The sequence below is a fragment of the Acomys minous genome, assembly GCF_964271855.1.
Source record: "Acomys minous genome assembly, chromosome: 7".
Lineage (NCBI taxonomy): Eukaryota > Metazoa > Chordata > Mammalia > Rodentia > Muridae > Acomys > Acomys minous.
The window spans coordinates 93,815,598-93,834,408 of NC_140488.1; the positions used below are offsets into that span (position 1 = coordinate 93,815,598).

General features: G+C 36.7%; 1 protein-coding gene across 1 annotated transcript; it reads right to left on the reverse strand.

The window, feature by feature from the left end:
- Positions 1-519: 519 nt before the first annotated feature.
- Positions 520-18,520, reverse strand: LOC311601735 (uncharacterized protein). Its single transcript, XM_084789425.1, has 8 exons — positions 17,980-18,520; positions 15,352-15,407; positions 13,829-13,971; positions 11,890-11,964; positions 9,499-9,603; positions 6,027-7,464; positions 4,068-4,207; positions 520-1,888 (listed from the first exon to the last, which is right to left on the reverse strand). The coding sequence occupies exons 3-8, from the start codon at positions 13,835-13,837 to the stop codon at positions 1,739-1,741; spliced, it is 1,917 nt and encodes a 638-aa protein (XP_084645551.1). The 5' UTR covers positions 13,838-13,971; positions 15,352-15,407; positions 17,980-18,520; the 3' UTR covers positions 520-1,738.
- Between the last annotated feature and the right edge of the window lie 291 nt (positions 18,521-18,811).

An 18,811-nucleotide genomic window follows, 5' to 3' on the forward strand; every position in this document is an offset into this window, starting at 1 on the left:
AATACCAAAAAAGGCATCTTCAATTGACGACCACTTGCAAAAGAAAATCAGTTTTCTCCAAATTTCTCCAGTTTTCTCACTGGTTTTTATAAATCACACATAAGGGTAGGCCCCATACCCAGCAGTAGATGGTTAACACAAAACAAGCTCAATGGTGTTTCTGTAGATCTTTTTCCTAATATTGCTTTGTTTGGTTTCTTTTTTTATCCCACTGGTCTTTTGCTTGTATAATATGGTTTCCATTTTTATGGTGTGTGTGTGTGTGTGTGTGTGTGTGTGTGTGTGTGTGTGTGCACTCGCGCGCTTTGTACACGTTTTTGCTGTTGTTTCTGATCCTGTTTTGTTCACTTTTGTATTTACATACTTATTTTCTAAAGAGAGAGAGAAGGCAAGGGTTTGGATGGGTGTGTAAGCAAAGAGGATCTGGAAGGAGAGGGGAAGGGAAAACATAATCAGAATATATTCTATGGATTTTCAATTAAAATTGAGACATTGGTATTAATTGTTGCAGTTATCTAGCTTTATTATATCTTAAAATCTGAAAATTATAGAATGATGTTTTTTAAACATATGAATCATGTTCAGCTATGCATAGCATTTTTATTCAATTTGAAAAGTATGAAGTTAGAATGTCTTATCACACAAGCAGGAATACAAATGCAACAATACTTTAAACCGCCTATGTTCAGTAGCTAGTACAGTTTGTTTTCTAAAGATAGAATTAAATTCTTGCCTTTGGCAAACATTTCATTACTATTTTCAATAAATAATATTATTAGCATCAATCCTCATGGTTTATATTATGTCATAAGTTATACAACGCAATATTTAATAACAAGAGTAATGGTCCATGTTTCTATGAAAAAGTTTTATAAAGTTCCAAACATGTCAGACTAGTGTATCTTTCAATAGTGAACATCCTAGCTGTCTGAAAACATGGTACAAGACAGAGCATTTCCATATGCAAAAATCATCCTCTGCACTGTTTCTAACTCTCTGAAGGCTAAACTGAGGACTAGTAAGAGTAAATGGCACACACACAGTATGAGTATCTTCAAAGAGACACATTGATAAAAATGTGAAAGGTTTAGAATAGTAAATATGCACCTTAAACTGTAGTCAGACTTCTTCCAAATTACTCTTCAGGTACAATTCTTAGATAAAATGAATAATCATTCTATATATCCTAAAATTTATCTAAAAATTTGTGAGAACATTAGTTGACTAAAGATCAGCCAACACTTTATAAGTTTTATTTTCTCCTTCTAAATCTGAACAGAGGAGAGTAAATTATATGGCCTTTGGTTGTTTTTTATTTTAACTGAAAACTGGTAGAACATGAAAAACATACTACAGTATTGTATAGATAAAATATCCAAGGATGATAACTATATATTGTCCTTTAACTTATCTTCTCTGAAAAAATTTTACCACTTTACTTATGTGAGTTATTAGTTTCTTATATTTCCTCTTTAGTTGCTTTAAAATATGTATAAAAGTAAACCAAAATAAAAGGTAGCTTTTTTGTTTCTTGCACGAAGCATATTTGTAATCTATAAAGTTAAAAATCTAAAGAAGACTGAATAAACTTCCAGCCTCTTTATGCTAATATTAATGTTAAATGTATCTTGAACCAGATGTTGACTATATTTTCAATTCTATTTATAACATATTTTAGGAGAATCTTCTTAAAACAAAAACTAATGAGCATAATGAGTTTATGAGAGCACTTAAAGTTCTACAAACAATTGGTTTGCTGGTCAAAGTTTACTTCTTCTTTAAGCTTTCTAATGTAGTTGTCAAACTTCATGGCTACTTCCACCTTCATCCCCAAATATTTTATCATTGTATCATTATTGATCATCATCAGGGCCTTCCCATCAATATTCTATAGAGAGAAGAAGTTTAAAATAATTAACAATACTGTTATATTTGATAAGCAGTTGTTTCTATGTATATAAGAACATGTAAAAGTAAATCCTCTCATTATAGTTATAAAGTCCCTGAATATGTATCTCCTGAATAAACTATGAAAAATATCACTGCATAGCAATTCATCATATTGAAGCTTATATATTCATATCATTTTTTAGGAAAAACCAAATTTAATTTAATAATTTGAAATTAACTGAACCAAATGACCTAAATTGTAAATAGAGTGTGAAGAATAAAATATTGTGTATCTATGATGAAAGTAAAAAGAAAGAATAAGAGACATGAACTTCATGGCTATTAACATTCAGACACAGGTTGGGGATATAGCAACATCAATGCAAACTATAAATGTGCTCAATAGTGTTATCTTTATATGAAAGAGAGCTACTTGTCTGAAGCTAATTAGATGTTAAGAAAATTATTGGTTTTCTTTCTGTACTGAAAATAGTACATGTGGTGTGTAGACACTCTACTATTTGATAGCCATGGGGCATCTTTACAAAAGTTCTTTGCCTTAACTATCACCTTATGCTTCTAAAGCATATTATTTTTTTTAAGTTCCAGCATAAAATAAAAAGTCATTTAATCACACAGTCTTGTCTAAGAAGACCCAAAATCTCTTACAAAGTAAGTAAAATTAGAAAGGAAAGGAAGTAGAACTGATTAAAATTCAGCTCATGATAACAAGATAAAAGAAAGAACTCAAGTAGAATACAAGTAAGAAAGGAGAAGTTAAATTATCTCTATTTCAGTCATATGATCCTTTACTCAAAAATCCTAGAGATGCCAGCATAAAACTTTTAGATCTGATAAATACTTTCAGTAGTCATAGTATACAAAATTGACATGCGAACCCAAGTAGCTTTCTACCTGGGTCACTTCACTCTTCCTAAGATAACCAGTAATTCCCCACTCACAGGAGGTCATCATACTGATACCCAACTTAGTATGGACACCGAGTGGGCATAGGAGCATTCAAGTGATCCTCCTACTTCAGCCTCCCACATAGTTTGAACTATAGATATGTTTGGCATATGTGCTATGGGAGTAGCCAACCACTTTCTGATTGGACTTAAAGCCTGATCCACAAGACAGAATTCATCTAAAAACCTATGGCTGAATATGTCATATGCCCTAGGATATAACTTACTATTACTCTTCTTCTAAATGAATATATCAATAATCTGCCCCTACCTTTATACAATAGATTAGTGCATTTCTTGGCCCTCAACAGAAAAGCTTCTTTTTCCAGGACATATTGAGTAATACAGAGACCCACAACTGCTCAACACGCAGGAATTCCCCATGCTGCCACCCTGCCACCCAAGGCTCTGAAATTATCTTGGAAGAGATGACAAAGTGAATCTAAGACTCAGAAGAGGTAGACATCTGTAGGGAAATTCTCAAATCAGAATAGAAATAACTTATATTCTCATTTTTAAGTGGTAGCTTTTCTATATACACAAATAAAAACGAACTTGGCAAGAAAGGAATCAGAAGGGAAAAAAATGTTCACAAAAATTTTAAAGGTACCTAGGAATAATCCAAGCAAAAAAAAGTCGAAGACAATCAAAATTTTAAGTCACCAAAGAAAGAAACTTAAGAAAATACTAGGAAAAAAGAAAAATATTAAACATGATGTTGCTTTGTAAATAGTCATTAACATCACAAATCATCAATAATCACATAAGGTAAACAGAAGTGACCGAGCTGGAATTAAGTTTGGATCTCATAACAGGAGGAACTTGTTATAATAATGCTACTCTGGTATGTATTGTGGGTAAACCGCTCCTACTTAGGGTCCTAGAGTGGAACAGGGAGCTAGTTTGGGAAGGATTTATGTATTTGTCCTTGAAAGGAGGGAGATCTTCAGATTTATAATCCTGAGCCACTGTCTTCGGAGAAGTTAAGGCTGTTTAGTGTATTATATATTTAGATGCCCATATGAAGAACAGGTAGTTAACCTTCCATTTAAACATAGAATGATGGCCAAGACAACCTTTTTCACAAACAAAAATTAAATCAGATAATAGGATTCCTCTGCCATCCATACAATTCAGTATCCAACTGAAAGTGCAGAGTACATCATAGATGTTAGGGTAGCAGAGAAACAGGATTTAAAAGTACATTACATGTTTTCTGATGGTGGGGTAGAGTTGGTCGGCCAATGGAGGATCTAAACGGTTCAGAAATGTTAATACATCATTCACAGACCAGTTTATAGGCTTTCCAAGATGTCTCACAACAGCATTATTACATTCTGGTGATGAACCTGCAGTTACAATGAGAGGAAAAAATTTAAAAAAAACTTGATCAGCATCTTAAAAATAAGAGATGCTGGGTAGGGTCTCATTCCTGGAACTTTCTCTTAAGTATCTATGTAAGGACTCAACACTCCAACTGTAAAATGCCTGAATGAAGATTACCTGAGGAGTGCTGCATAATAATGTCCCAATAGACCTCGTCCAAAGAGCAGGGGCAGCTTCAGAAGGTGCCTTAAAGCTTCAATGTTCATGAAACAGAGAAGGCCTCTTCAGCAACAAGCAAGTGCAGGAAATGGTATTATTTGGGTTAAATTAAGACAATCTGAGCTTAGAATTCTTTCTTACTTTAAGAGGTTCAGTGAAATCTCTTAAATGTCTTTCTCTAAATTAGGTTTATTGTACTAAGTACTATATATATCCCTCTAGTCTACACTTTATAACTGCTTATTTTTTAGTTATACCAAATTTTAATAATCACAATTATCCTAGGTCACAAGCTTAGTTCTTGGAATCAACTCTCTCCCTTAAATGAAATATTGTCATTTTCAGATTCACCTTTACTCTTTAAATTCCCATCCTTTGTGTCTTAAAAGTTAATTTGAATTTAAAAATATTTTTGATTAGTCTACTCAGTAGTAATTTTGACATTTTAGGCAATTATTCTTTCATGTTTAACTGTGTAGCAATAAATGTTTTGGTTGAATATGTTAAATAAACAATACATGAAACAATGTAAGTGCCCACATCACAGCAGTTTTAGCTGTGCTATTCACTAAGTTATACAGAATCTTCTTTGTGTTAAAATATTACCTTAAGCAGAATGTCTGACTCCCTATTGTTAGTGTATTATGACCAATAAAAGGGGCTTGGTAATTTGCTAGGAGGATCTTTTTTCTAACCAAAGAGAGGCAATAGAAATTTGGTTTGTGTATTAATTAGGCAAAAGTACATCATTTTTCTCTTATCACCTCATGATTTCTTGCAGGATATTTGATCACACTGTGAGTGCCAAGATTGTTATTTACTGGAAAAACCTGTTTCTAGTTGTTGTGTGGCTCAGCCCTAGCATACACCTTTAATCTAAGAGCTTTCTGCTCTAAATTACAACAAGCTTTCTGCTTATTGTAAACAGATTAAATAAAGTCAACCAAAGGTCAAGAGGCAGAATAAGCAACCAGTTGACAGTGAGTGAACGTAGGAAAAAAAAACATAGAGAGTAAGACAAATCCAAGAGGATGAATAGAGAGATGCACAGGAAGTAGAAGGGAGGTACATCCAGTTGAAGGTTTTTTAGATGGTGTGGGGAATGAGGCTTCCTCCTTTTGGGACATCAGCTGAGAAAGGGCGGCTGAGGAAGGTCAGCTGGGTATTTTTTCTGCCTTTCTGCACTACCAGGTTTTCACCCCAGCATCTGTCTCCTGAGTCTTTATTGGTAAAATTGAATGCTTGACCTTTTTAAAAACAATAATCATCATTTTGAGTATTTACAATGGGGAAAGGTAAAGAAAATAGATTTATTTAGTTATTTATTTTTTATTTTTGGTTTTTCGAGACAGGGTCTTTCTGTGTTAGTCTTGGCTGTCCCGGACTCGCTTTCTAGACCAGGCTGGCCTCGAACTCACTTTTAGTATCACAATGGTGTCATCATAAAGATCACCAGAAAAAGACATATAAGTTGATTAGCATGCTATCTAACCCATAATAACTATTCAATAAACAATAGTCACCATTATACACATAACTACAGATCACCATAAAAATAAGAAACAAGAAACTTCCACTAGCTTGCTTAGAGAATATTAATCATTGGTACCATTCCAAACTCACCAAAAGTGTTATGATTAATCACAGGTGCTCGTTGAGCTTCCAGCAAGGCCAACTGCCTCATTTTGAAATTCTGTATGGGGATGCGCTCCTGTGGAGGGAGTGTACTTGTCTCCCTTGCAGAAGTGGCAGAAGTAATGGTGCCCCTATTAGGATTTTCGAAGTCACTGTAGTAGGTCATTGTAGAAGAGCCAGGCACATTTCTAAATTTGTAATTCTGCTGGTAGGTTTGGGCAGTATATATAGGACTTGGTGGAGTTTCTTGATACTCCCTCTCTCGTGAAGACCTAGCAAATACTATTGCCTGGGAATCTTTAGAATGGAAAACAGCATTGTTCTCAGTGTTCTGGATACCCTCAGTGTTGTAGATAGAATCCATGTACTGAAAAGCCTGTGTGTTGTTGATAGTATCAGTGTACTGTAAAGTCTGTGTATTGTCAATAGTATTATTGTACTGTACAGTCCGTGTGTTGTCAATAGTATCATTGTACCGGAATGTCTGTGTGTTGCTAATAGTATTATTGTAGTAAGTCTGTATGTTGCCGATAGTATTATTGTACAGGTAAGTCTGTGTGTTGTCAATAGTATTATTGTACTGGAAAGGCTGAGTGTTGTCAACAGTACCAGTGTACTGGAAAGTCTGGGTGTTGTCAATAGTATTATTGTACTGGAAAGTCCGCGAGTTGTCAACAGTATTATTGTACTGGAAAGTCTGGGTGTTGTCAATAGTATTATTGTACTGGAAAGTCTGGGTGTTGTCAATAGTATTATTGTACTGGAAAGTCCGCGAGTTGTCAATAGTATTATTGTACTGGAAAGTCTGGGAATTGTCAATAGGATTATTGTACTGGAAAGTCCTGGTTTTGTCAATAGTATTATTGTACTGGAAAGTCCGCGAGTTGTCAATAGTATTATTGTACTGGAAAGTCTGGGAATTGTCAATAGGATTATTGTACTGGAAAGTCCTGGTTTTGTCAATAGTATTATTGTACTGGAAAGTCTGGGAATTGTCAATAGGATTATTGTACTGGAAAGTCCTGGTTTTGTCAATAGTATTATTGTACTGGAAAGTCCGCGAGTTGTCAATAGTATTATTGTACTGGAAAGTCTGGGAATTGTCAATAGGATTATTGTACTGGAAAGTCCTGGTTTTGTCAATAGTATTATTGTACTGGAAAGACTGAGTGTTGTCACTAGCATCTGTGTACTGGAAAGTCTGGGTGTTGTCAGTAGAATTGGCATACTCGTAAGACTGGGTGTAATCATTAGTCTTGGTGTTTTCCATATCTTGACTATTTTCTGCTACCCCACGAACAGGTGAAGTTGGACTATGACTCCGAGGATAAGAGAAGGAATTTTCATGAATAAATTGTCTCAGCCTCTGGAGTTTAAGTCTTTTAAACATCAGGTAATTGTATTTTCTGGATACAGATGCAAAAGGCTGCATAATCAAAAAAAAAAAAAAAAAGAAATGAGGACATTTTACAATATCTATGCAACATTATATTACGTTAGGAAAATGGTGTTCTATTTTGATCATGTGATTTTTTTGTTCATTTTCTGACCTACATTCTAATTTGATGTATACATTATAGGTATAAATATAAAAATACTCATTGTCACTACAGAAGCTCTACTATGCTGTCCAGTTGAGATGTGGGGGCCCACTCTTCTGAATACTGCAGCCAGTGAGAGACAGGGACACCTCTCCTGCTCTCAAGACCTTGGGGCTAGTTCTCCCATCTACTAACAGGGGGTGAGGTGTGGAGGGGACCAACCCGATGGCCATGCCACTTTACAGCAGATGAGTGGCTGGGACAGCTCTACTGAGCTCATGTACTTGGAGGGGTGGCTTACCCATACCCCTGCCACCAATTGTGCAGGTGCAGGTGAGCCAGCACAGAGAGTACAAACACTAGAGAGCTGACCCTGCCCCTTTCCAGCAGCAGCATTGAGTGAGCTAGTTAGGACAGTACTGGAGAGCTTGCCCTGGTAGTGCAGGTATGAGAGATCTGGTAGGGAGATCAACCTAGATCCAGGGCTCTGAGTTGGCCCACCTCCCAAATCTACCTCATCTATGAACAGCTGGAGCTTGTGAAAGGGTCGGTCCTGCAGATCCAAATCTGCGGGATCTCCAAGACACAGGAGAACAACAGGATAACCAAGAAAAGTCCTGGTGAGGATCCAGTATTAATGATGTAGCAGAAGCCAGAGGCCTGGAACCAGACCAATAACTCATTGCAAAGAACATTTGCAAGTAAAGATGTGTGGGCAAAGGGGTATACTGTGGGGTACACTGTGACACACTACAGCTTCCACAATGAAATGTTTTCTATGCTTTGTTTACTTTTTTAGTTTTGTTTTTTATTTTCTCTTAGGGGTAGATTGCAAGGGCAGAGGGTGGATACTAAGGAAGAGGGAGATGAGTGGGACTGTGGTGCATGATGTGAAACTCACAAAGAATCAAACCCTTCTAGGATCCTCTGGGTCCTTCAACTTTGTCATTCTCCCATGTTTCTCTCATCTAGAGTCCCATTAGGATGTCCTCCCCTCTGTCCCAGTTTCCTGGTAAGTGAAGGCTTTCGTGGGACATGCCCCTTGGGCTAACATGCAGATATAAGTGAGTATATACCATTTGAGTCTTTCTGCTTCTGGGTTAACTCACTCATTATGATCATTTCTAGCTCAATCCATTTATCCACAAATTTCGGGAATTCCTTGTTTTTAATAGCTGAATAGTATTCCATAGTGTATATGTACCATAGTTTCTTTATCCATTCTTCTACTGATGGACAGCTAGGCTGTTTCCATGTTCTGGCTATTATGAATAAGGCTGCTATGAACATGGTTGAGCAAATTTTCTTGTTGTGTGCTGGAGGCAGATTTGGGCCCAGGGGTCCCGCTTAAACTAAAGCACCAGCCAAGGACAATACAGGCTGTAAACTTTAAACCCCTACCCAGATCTAGCCAATGGGCAGAACATTCTCAACAGTTGAGTGGAGAGTGGGATATGACTTTCTCACATACTCTGGTGCCTCACATTTGACCATGTCCCCTGGAGGGGGAGACCTGGTGGCACTCAGAGGAAGGACAGCAGGTTACCAAGAAGAGACTTGATACCCTATGAGCATATACAGGGGGAGGTAATCCCCCTCAGGAACAGTCATAGGGGGAGGGGAATAAGGGGAAAATGGGAGGGAGGGAAGAATGGGAGGATACAAGGGATGGGATAACCATTGAGATGTAACAAGAATAAATTAATAACAAAAGAAAAAGAAGAATCAAACCCTTCATTGTCCTACATTCATTAATTGTAAACTTGAGAATTCTTTCAAAAAGACTTGAATTCCCCATCTCCTCCTCCAGCAAGTACAGATAAACCTTGCTAATCCCACATTTATTAGTTCTTTATCACTTTGAACTGACTAGTATCTTTATATTTATCAAAGTTGTGATAATGTCTTTGAACACTTACAGGATAATGCCAGTATGATCTGGCACGAGAGTGACAAATTTTTGTTACTTTTTCATCAATGTTGTCAAACTTCTTTTCCAGTCTTTCAACAGTTTTATATAGTGCCTGTTGTAACAAATTGTATTAGTAGTTACTATTTCAAAATAAAGTAACAACAGGTATGAAAATACACGAAGCCAAGAGTTAACTGCTAGGCAAAATGGAAGTTCTCCATTAGTCAGAAACATCATGCTTTCTATTTGAAGCCTGGTTTTAAAGGATACAGGACACTGGCTGGGATGCTGAATCTCCACATGCCACTGCACAAGCTGATTCATGCACAAATGGAAGGATCTTCAGAGCCAGAAGGCGATTGCATCACAGGTCCTAACAACATCCCACCCATGTGTGCTGCAGCCACTTCCTATTGAAGAGGGTACTAACTTAGGAGAGAAGTATTGAAATCTGCTAACAGTAAGAGTTACCTTCCACACCACAGCTTGCAAAGAAATGGTGAGTGTTCTACTCTAAGAGTAATATAAAGTCAAATGAAACATGTGATATTGGGCTCCAAACTATTCTAAAGTTAAACAGCTAGCAACGATCTCACAATGTCATTGAGTATACGTTACATACCATACAAATGGCAAACACCACTGATAGTATGCTGAGGGTTTTCTTGAAATGCTCATGAATTTTAGGGAACATATTTATAAAAGACCAAAAATATTTTTTCATTCAAGTATGAATGCCTTCCTCCTGTCAGAACTGCTTTGTTAGGTGCTAGGAACATGAACCTTAAAAAATCAGAAAAGAAGCAATCAAGCAAACAAACAAATATCAGTTTAAAAAATCTACAAAAGAAAACTGTCCTAGAGAAATGCCCATCTTATCTGGAGAGAGCTGAAAGCACAATGACCATTTCTGCAGAGCCAACAATCTGGAACAGTGATTCTCAAAATGTGCTCTAGGGAGACCAGTCCAGATAGATACATCTATAAAATAACCCCTGTACGTAAGGCTCAGGGAACGGTGTGAAAAATGAGGCAGAAAAAATTTAAGATCCAGAGGACCAACAAGTTTGTTGTGATATTGTGTCTCCTAGTAATGGCAGAAGCTACAGCCATAAAGTCTCACCAACATGACTACCTAAACATCAGCCTAGCAAAAGGACAGTAATAGACATGCCAAAATGGATGCGGGGAAGCTCATGAGGGCTCAACCCTGCACAAAGAACTACAGGCAACTAAGGAATGCTGAGAGTCTGAAAAATAGTCTTCCCCAGGGAAGAGAGTTAACATTTTCACTGAATAGTAATAGTAATAGTAATAGACTCCTTTGTTTCTGTTTTTAGCTCCAGATGGCTTTAAACTAACGATATAGATCAAGCTGGCCTTACACTGGTGGCAATCCTCCTGCCTCTGTCTTCAAAAGTACTGATATTATATATTGTTATTACTATTATCATATATTAAGCAGGTAAGGAAGGCATGTCATCAAATTCAGTAAAGTGAAGTGAGAGGATTTTCAAGCGTCCCTTAGTGGCGCAGCTTGGGAACCTAGGCACTGCTCATTTGTAATGCTATATCTCATTCAACTTGCATAATCACTGGTTCCCAGCTGAACACTACACCCTAGGCTTCAAGGTTGCCAATATTTGGACACTGCAGGTCAGGAAGCCTTTTCCAGCTTCCTCTTAAGATTCCTACACAATCTTAAGACCAAGATCTGTCAGTATGGCTTCTGTCCTCACTAGTGTCAGTCCAAAAGATCACGTGTACACACACACACACACACACACACACACACACACACACACACACTTTTCAAACTGTGTCAGTTCACTCTATTCTGCAAACCTTATGGGAAATAAACCATTTTAATGAACTTCCATTGCCTCTGGGGTATAAAGCTCACAAAATCCACAATAATTACAAACTTCTATCAGTCTCTAACCATAAGTTTATTTTTACTGTTTTTCCTTAAATTTATATAAGATAAATTGCTTGTTAAACATTAGCAGGCTATCTTAATATGTAATTATATAGGCACATACTAAAACTATATCCAAATCACCTATTTTTCTTTAAAAGTTTAATAGTTAAAAAAAAACAAAAATCAAAAACAAAAAAAGTTTAATAGTAGAAATTAATATTAGACAATACAGATGGAAAAGACATAAATACAGCTTTTAAATTAATAATGTTTTAAAACACACCTATTGATATTTTATTTTTTCACTGAAAATACAATTCTAAGGAGATATTGTCATAAATAATCACAGTGAGGTGAATAATAAAAAGTAATCTGATATAGCAAAATTTCAATTAAGTTTACAATTCTCCTTTATATAAGAAGTGTTCACAATCTGACATTCTAGGAAAACACACTGAAAAAAGGGAAGTAGCATACCTGACAATAGTTCAGGATAGTCGCAATGGCTTTTGGTCCTTCCATTTCAGAAACTTCAGATGGGTAAGGCGGTTTCTAGAATAGTTTTTACAACACAAGTAGTTAATACTTTATTTCCATAATAGCCACGCATAAGTATGATTAGTGATCATACTTTATTTAAATTTTTATTTTTCACCAATCTTTCAAAAGTCTTAATTAAAGCAAAGATGAAATAAAAATTCAAGTTATGAGGAATGGAAATGGTTTCCAGTCAAGTGAAGGAGAAAGCAAAGACTTTACCAGAAGAGATTAGGCTTAAAATTCCAGTAAAAAGTCACCCAGAATGGTGACTTAAGGAAAAGGAAAATGTAAAATGGTTAAGATCTCACTGTCTAAAGAGAGTCAAGATCTTCAGTGTAAGTTTATAGGAACTCCATAATGCATTTGGAATTTAAACCTTTTTCTTTAAAATGGTAAATAGTGATATGCTGGGCAACAAATTGCTTAATATTACATTACTGAAATGTGCAGTCTTTGGTCCATAGCCATAAAGCATATTAGCATTACCATCCTAAGGAGATATTCATATCCATGTAGGAGAAAACTTCTTAGTAAATTAAAAAGAAAGATAAAATAACAACAACAACAAAAAAAAACCCTGAGGACTTTAATTTCACTTCTCAGAAGTTTTAAAAACCTGCTGAATTATCAGGTTTGCATATTTAAAATATCATGCCTATGTGGAAAAGTCAGGCATGGTAACACATCCCTTTAATAGCAAAAACTCAGGAAGTTAAGACAGGAGGATGGTGAGTTCAAGACATCTTGTGTAGGCCAAAGACATTGTCTCAGTAAACAAAGGAAAACAGATGCTTGCAGAAGTATGCTCTCATTAGTACAGCTACATCTGCAGAAGTATGCTCTCATTAGTACAGCTACATCAGAGCCCTCCTTTTCCATCGAGCTTTAACATTTTCTGTACTTCAGGGCAGAGGCATTAGTCTTCAATATTTAAATTGATTCTAAAGCCAAAACCAAACCAAACCAAACAAACAAAAAACCAACAATAACAAAAACTAACCATGATCAGAGCATTAGGCCAAGTTTTGATTCCTAAGCAATCCAATAGTGCCACCATGTGGCTAAATTAGGAAATGCTTAAGCAATTCTTATTCTTGGTATATTAATTTTTAAAGCATTATTGAAATAAGACAGGGTATTAATAAGCTATCATAAATAACTGTTATATTTCTTCAAAATAATTATTCTAAGAATAAATTATGACATGAGTAAAATTTAAAGTCAACAAACTTGGTAGCTCTGTACATGTTTGTTTTAAAATATGTGATACAGATAACCTAAATTAGCCTCTACTGATTAGGTTACTAAAATAACATAGAAATAGATTATATAATACCCCTTACAAAAATATAGTAGTTTGCCTTCATATGGTAGCGTATAAATATTCCCCAAAATGACTCTCAATAATTGATAGTGAGTATTGCCTCCAGTGGTGAAAATATCACAGTTCATAGAAGTTGAAAGTTGCTTAGATTACCCAATGACATTAATATGCATGTCCTAGCAAGGCTAAATGTGGTCAATGACAGGCCAAATTGTATATAGTTTAATAATTTACATTTGTGTAAACTTGAACGATTAAGCAGAATACAATGGAAAGTTTTAAAAGGCAAATTATTTGAAATGCTGTTTGTCAGATTCTCATAAAGTTGAGTTTTCTATAAACTCTACACTTCTGCAATTCAATTTCAGAGTACCCAGGAGAAATGCTAAGTGTATGTTCTTAAATTTATATACAAATGCTCATAGAAATTTTATAGAGCATTATCAAAATTGCACTTATTACCTTTTTATTTCACTTTATGTAATTTAACTCAGTTTCACAAAATCTATAGCACAACTAAAAGAACAGAGATTATCAATTTAAAATACAAACCCTATTCATTTCACTGGTGATAGATGTCCTTATTGTGCAACAGGAGACACGCTATTTCCTCCCAGTTGAGTCTTTTACTATTAGACTTGCTGGAAGGTTTACTTGTGAAACTGCTTAGTCATCTAAGAGGCAACCTTCTACACCTAAAAAGAAATGCATGAAAATGTTACTTAATGCACCTAATATCTAAATCAACTTAACATGGATGACTTTATGAGGCTAAGCGTGGAACCTAGAATCTTATCCATGCTAGGCAAGTGCCTTACCACTAAGCTATAATCCCAGCACTAGAATCAATCTTTATGCATAGAAAAGCTATAAAAAACAAAATCCATGATTGAGAACTCACAATGATGTTAAAAGCAAGTACAATCTGTGTACAGTCTACAAAGAAAGTGATGCAAGTCATTGAACAAAAGAATATACATCTAACCCTTTGTAAAGGGTCTTCAAGGAACTTTTTGCCTAGGGAGGCAGAATGCCACCAAACTCTGCCCCAAGAATCTGTTCTGGGGCTAGAGAGATGGCTCAGAGATTAAGAGCACTGGATGCTCTTCGAGAGGTCCCGGGTTCAGTTCCCAGCAACCACATGGTGACTCACAACCATCTATAATGCGACCTGGTGCCCTCTTTTGGTGCACAGGCACACATGTAGACAGAACACTGTGTACATAATTAATAAATAAGTATTTTTTAAAAAGAATCTGTTCTGATGTGAAGGCAGCTAACACTGGCACTGCTACCTTTGACACTAATGATGCTGCTGAACTCTGATCCAAGAATCTGTTTTGATCCAAAGGCAGCTGCCACTACACCGCCCCTGCCACCTTTGACATAATGCTACTGCCACTGTTGCCTTGATCACTACTGTCTTTGCCACCACTGCTGTTGTCACTGACACTTTGTCTCCATCTCTGGTGCCTCTATTACTGCTGCTGCAGCTGGCAATGCTGCTACTGGTGGTGGTATTGTAGCTGCTGCAATGTGAGCAGAGTAACCACAGAGACTCTGCCTCCTCACCTGCCCTGTAAACCCTTCTGAGGTTCATATCTCTGGGGCCCACAGCAGCCCCCAAATCACGATTGCTTTATTTGTCAGAATTTAACATTAAACCTAAATAAATGCATGTGGAATATAAGCTGAACATTCTAGAATTCTCAAGGCTGGATTACAGTTCTGAGTCATTTAATATGAAACTACAACTAGGTATGATTCTCTAGCTTGTATCAGATGTCTATTTTGAATTTCTGCCACATAGTCACTGGAGGGGCACTCTAGTGCAAAATTTAATTAACTGTATCCATCTTGAGACAGAGCATCAGGGAGAGAAACAATAAAAGGATCAGGGTTTCATCTCCTTCCTATTAGTGACCAGAGGCCCTAAGGACAAAATTCAAAAGGAGATTAAGATGGAAGCATTAACTCTCAAGTAAGACAAATGCAGATCAATATTGTATAAAATTTTCAAACTGTAATACACCTTGATTTGACATATAAATTCTACTACATTGTTTTACTCTTACAGTGAGTAATGTAGAACAGTCTTGCATTGGTACAAGTAGTTCTAGAAGAAAAGTTCCTAGAAAAAGAAACAATGGGTGAAAAGTGAGAAAACAGAATTTACTCATTTGAAAGTCCTTCACTGTTTCTAAATAGCCCAACTAAAGAGGACTGTTGAAGTCAGCCAATTGTTCCACAACATAATACAATGTTGTTTCTACTTATCAACTTTTATCAGAACAAAACGAAAATCAGTTAGTACCAAATGACTTTGACCCTAAGGTTTCTAAACAGCACACAAGGTACATCAGGATCACTCCAATTCAATCTATAAAACCCAAAACAGTCCAAACTAGGAGAATCAACTGCCATCAACATATCCCATAAGGCATAGCTTACAATGATTAACAGACATGGCTGAAAACTACCCTTTAGATTAATGATCCATAAAGACACAAAAGCCAAATGACAGCAGCCAGAAATTTCTAAGATCCAAAACTACAAATCAGGCCAAATGGATACTAATCTATATTAACATACCCCATAAAGTATAGATGACAATTATTAGGAAGGCTAAAGTCTATCTTTTACCCAAGACTTCTTTAAGACACAGACAGTAAATCACAACAACAAGATCTCCCTGATAAAACCCCAAAATGGACCAAATCCACACCATCACCTGCCATTAACTTACTCTATAAGGCAGAGCTCAAAGTGACTAGGATGGTAAATAAAATGAAACAAAAACACTTTTTAAGAGTAATATGAATAAATTAATAAAATAAAAAAATTGAAAAAAATGCTAAAAAAGAAAAAAAAGATTTTAAATGCAAAAAAAAAAAAAAAAAACCAACCAACCAAACAAACAAACAAACAAAAAAAGACTTCTTAAGAACCCACAAGGCAAATCACAAAATCCATACAGGTCCATTTCAAGTTACAAAAGCTCCAAATAACCCAAAATGGGGAGTCAAAGGCCATCATTGTACCCCATAAAGCTAGGTCACAGTGGGTAGAATGGCTGAATACCACGTTCTGCTTAGCGACTTCTTAAAAATACATAAAGCAAACCAAAACAGCCAGAGAACTACAAGTTATAAAACACCCAAACAAATTAAACTGTGGGAGTCACCTGTCATCAACTTATCCCATAGGCGTAGCTTACAGTAACTAGGATAGCTAAAAATTACTTTTTACACTAAAACTTCTCAAAAACACAAAATACAAATACACAAAGCTATCTCTATGTTATAAAAGCCCAAAGCAGGACAAATCCAACAAAACAAGCTGGGAAAGTCACCTGCCATCATGCTATAAGGCATTGTTTACAGTGACTAGAATAGTTAAAAACTACCTTTTATCTTAAAACTTTTTAAAATACAAAAATAAAATGCACAATTGCTGTATCTTTCTAATTTATAAGCCCCAAAGCAGGCAAAATCCAATAAGCCAAAATGGGTGTCATCTGCCATCAACATATGCCATAGGTATAGCTTAAAGTGACTAGGATAGCTGAAAACTACCCATTATGATAAAACTTCTTAAAAACACAAAATGCAATTCACAGTTACTATATCTTTTTCTAAGTTATAAAATCCCAAAGTAGGCCAAATCCAGAATCACTTTCAAGAGTGTATCCCATAAAGGATAACCTTAGCATGGCTGAGAACTGTTTAACCCTAAGACTTCATAAAGAAACATAAGGAAATCACAATAGACAGACTGATGTATTCGTGTAATAAAATCCCTCAAATAACCCTGTGTTATTTGGATAATCAATTTATCCAAAAGGCATAGCTCACAATTATTAGGATGACTGAAAAGTATATTTCACCCTAATAATTCTTTAAACCACAGATTAGAACCCTGTTGAGTTTTAAAGTTGTTTTTGTTTTATTTTGTTTTGTTTTTGTTTGTTCTTTTTTTTTTTTTTTTTCGAGACAGGGTTTCTCTGTGTAGCCCTGGCTGTCCTGGACTCACTTTGCAGACCAGGCTGGCCTCGAACTCACAGAGATCTGCCTGCCTCTGCCTCCCGAGTGCTGGGATTAAAGGAGCACACAGCACACAGCGCACCCCAAAAGCATATCCTAAAGCCACCCAGGTTTACAGGGAAAGCAAATAATAAACAGAACACTCCGGAAGGCCTCTTCAACACCTCTCTACATCTTTTTCTTCCTTCTCACTAACATGTTTACAATCACCTGCAAGGCGGTACTATCCTCAACCAGAACGCAGTTATCTACCAAACTCCCTCTTAGTCTCAAAATTTGTTCTCCCAACTTTGCGGTTTTTGGCTCTTTCAAGTCAGAGCTCGGTAAAAGAGTCCTTCGTGTTTGTCCACCTGTCTCCACTAAGGAAGAGACCGGATGAACGAGGATTAACTCGTCCCAGAAAAGTCCAACTAAATAGTTTAGCGGCCAAATCGCAAAAGCTCACAAGTGTTGGTATCCCAGACACCTAAAACTCAACGGAACCACCCAACTTTTGAAATTCAAGGCCACACAGTACAGATTTGCTGTTCTTGTCAAATGTATCTCCTCACTCCGGAGGCCGAATAATTTAAGATGGCTGCTTTCCACATTAGTACACACACCTGTGACCCCCCCGCCCCCCAAAAAGTTAAAAGGAACGGTAAGATATCCATAACCTACGGATTTTAATGAAGAATCAGCCACACGACTTTCCAGAAATCTACCCCGCAGCCGCCGCAGCCGTTAAAGTTGGTCGAAGCTAGCTGATGCCTTTTAACTGTCTTCATGCCGGAAACCAGGTGCCCCTGCCGTGATGTGTGTCGTAAAGCTCAGGCCTGCGAATTGCCTGACCTTATGTATAACAATGCGCTTCAGGGCTCGGCTGGCAAGACTGAGCCGGACATTCTACTAACCAATCAGCGGTCACTCATAAACATAACCTGAACACTGCTCAGCCAGTCCTATGGAGAATTAAAAGACTATTTAGAATGGGGGCTATTTGACACTTCCAATGGAGATAGGCATAGAAACGGAAGGTTTCCAGTAGAGAAGGGCCTTCCTTTCTACTGTTAGGCACGGTCACTGGCTTCAAAGGTTCGAAGCCAGTCCTCAAAGATTTGAAGCTTGGCCTCAGTTCCCAGATTTATGTTAGCAGTTGGAAGGACAGGCAGCCTCTAGAGCACTGTGGCAACAGCCTCTCAAGCCGAGTTTTTTTTGGTTGTTGTTGTTTTTGTGGCGGGGAGGTTTGTTTTTCTGGTTTTTTTTTTTTTCGGTTTTTGTTTTTGTTTTTGTTTTTTTAGTTTTTTCGATTTTGTTTAGAGCCTGGCTAGCTCTAAAAGTGATTTAATGGACCAGCTTCCTAAAAGTATGGCAAGCATTTTTGTTGGAGCATGTTGCTATTTTTACATACAATCACATACCCTCTTTCTCCTCTTGAAATCTACTAAAAGTGTCCATGTTGACTGGGCTCATGGGGAGAGGGACTGGGATCTGAGCAACAGATCTTTTCTTG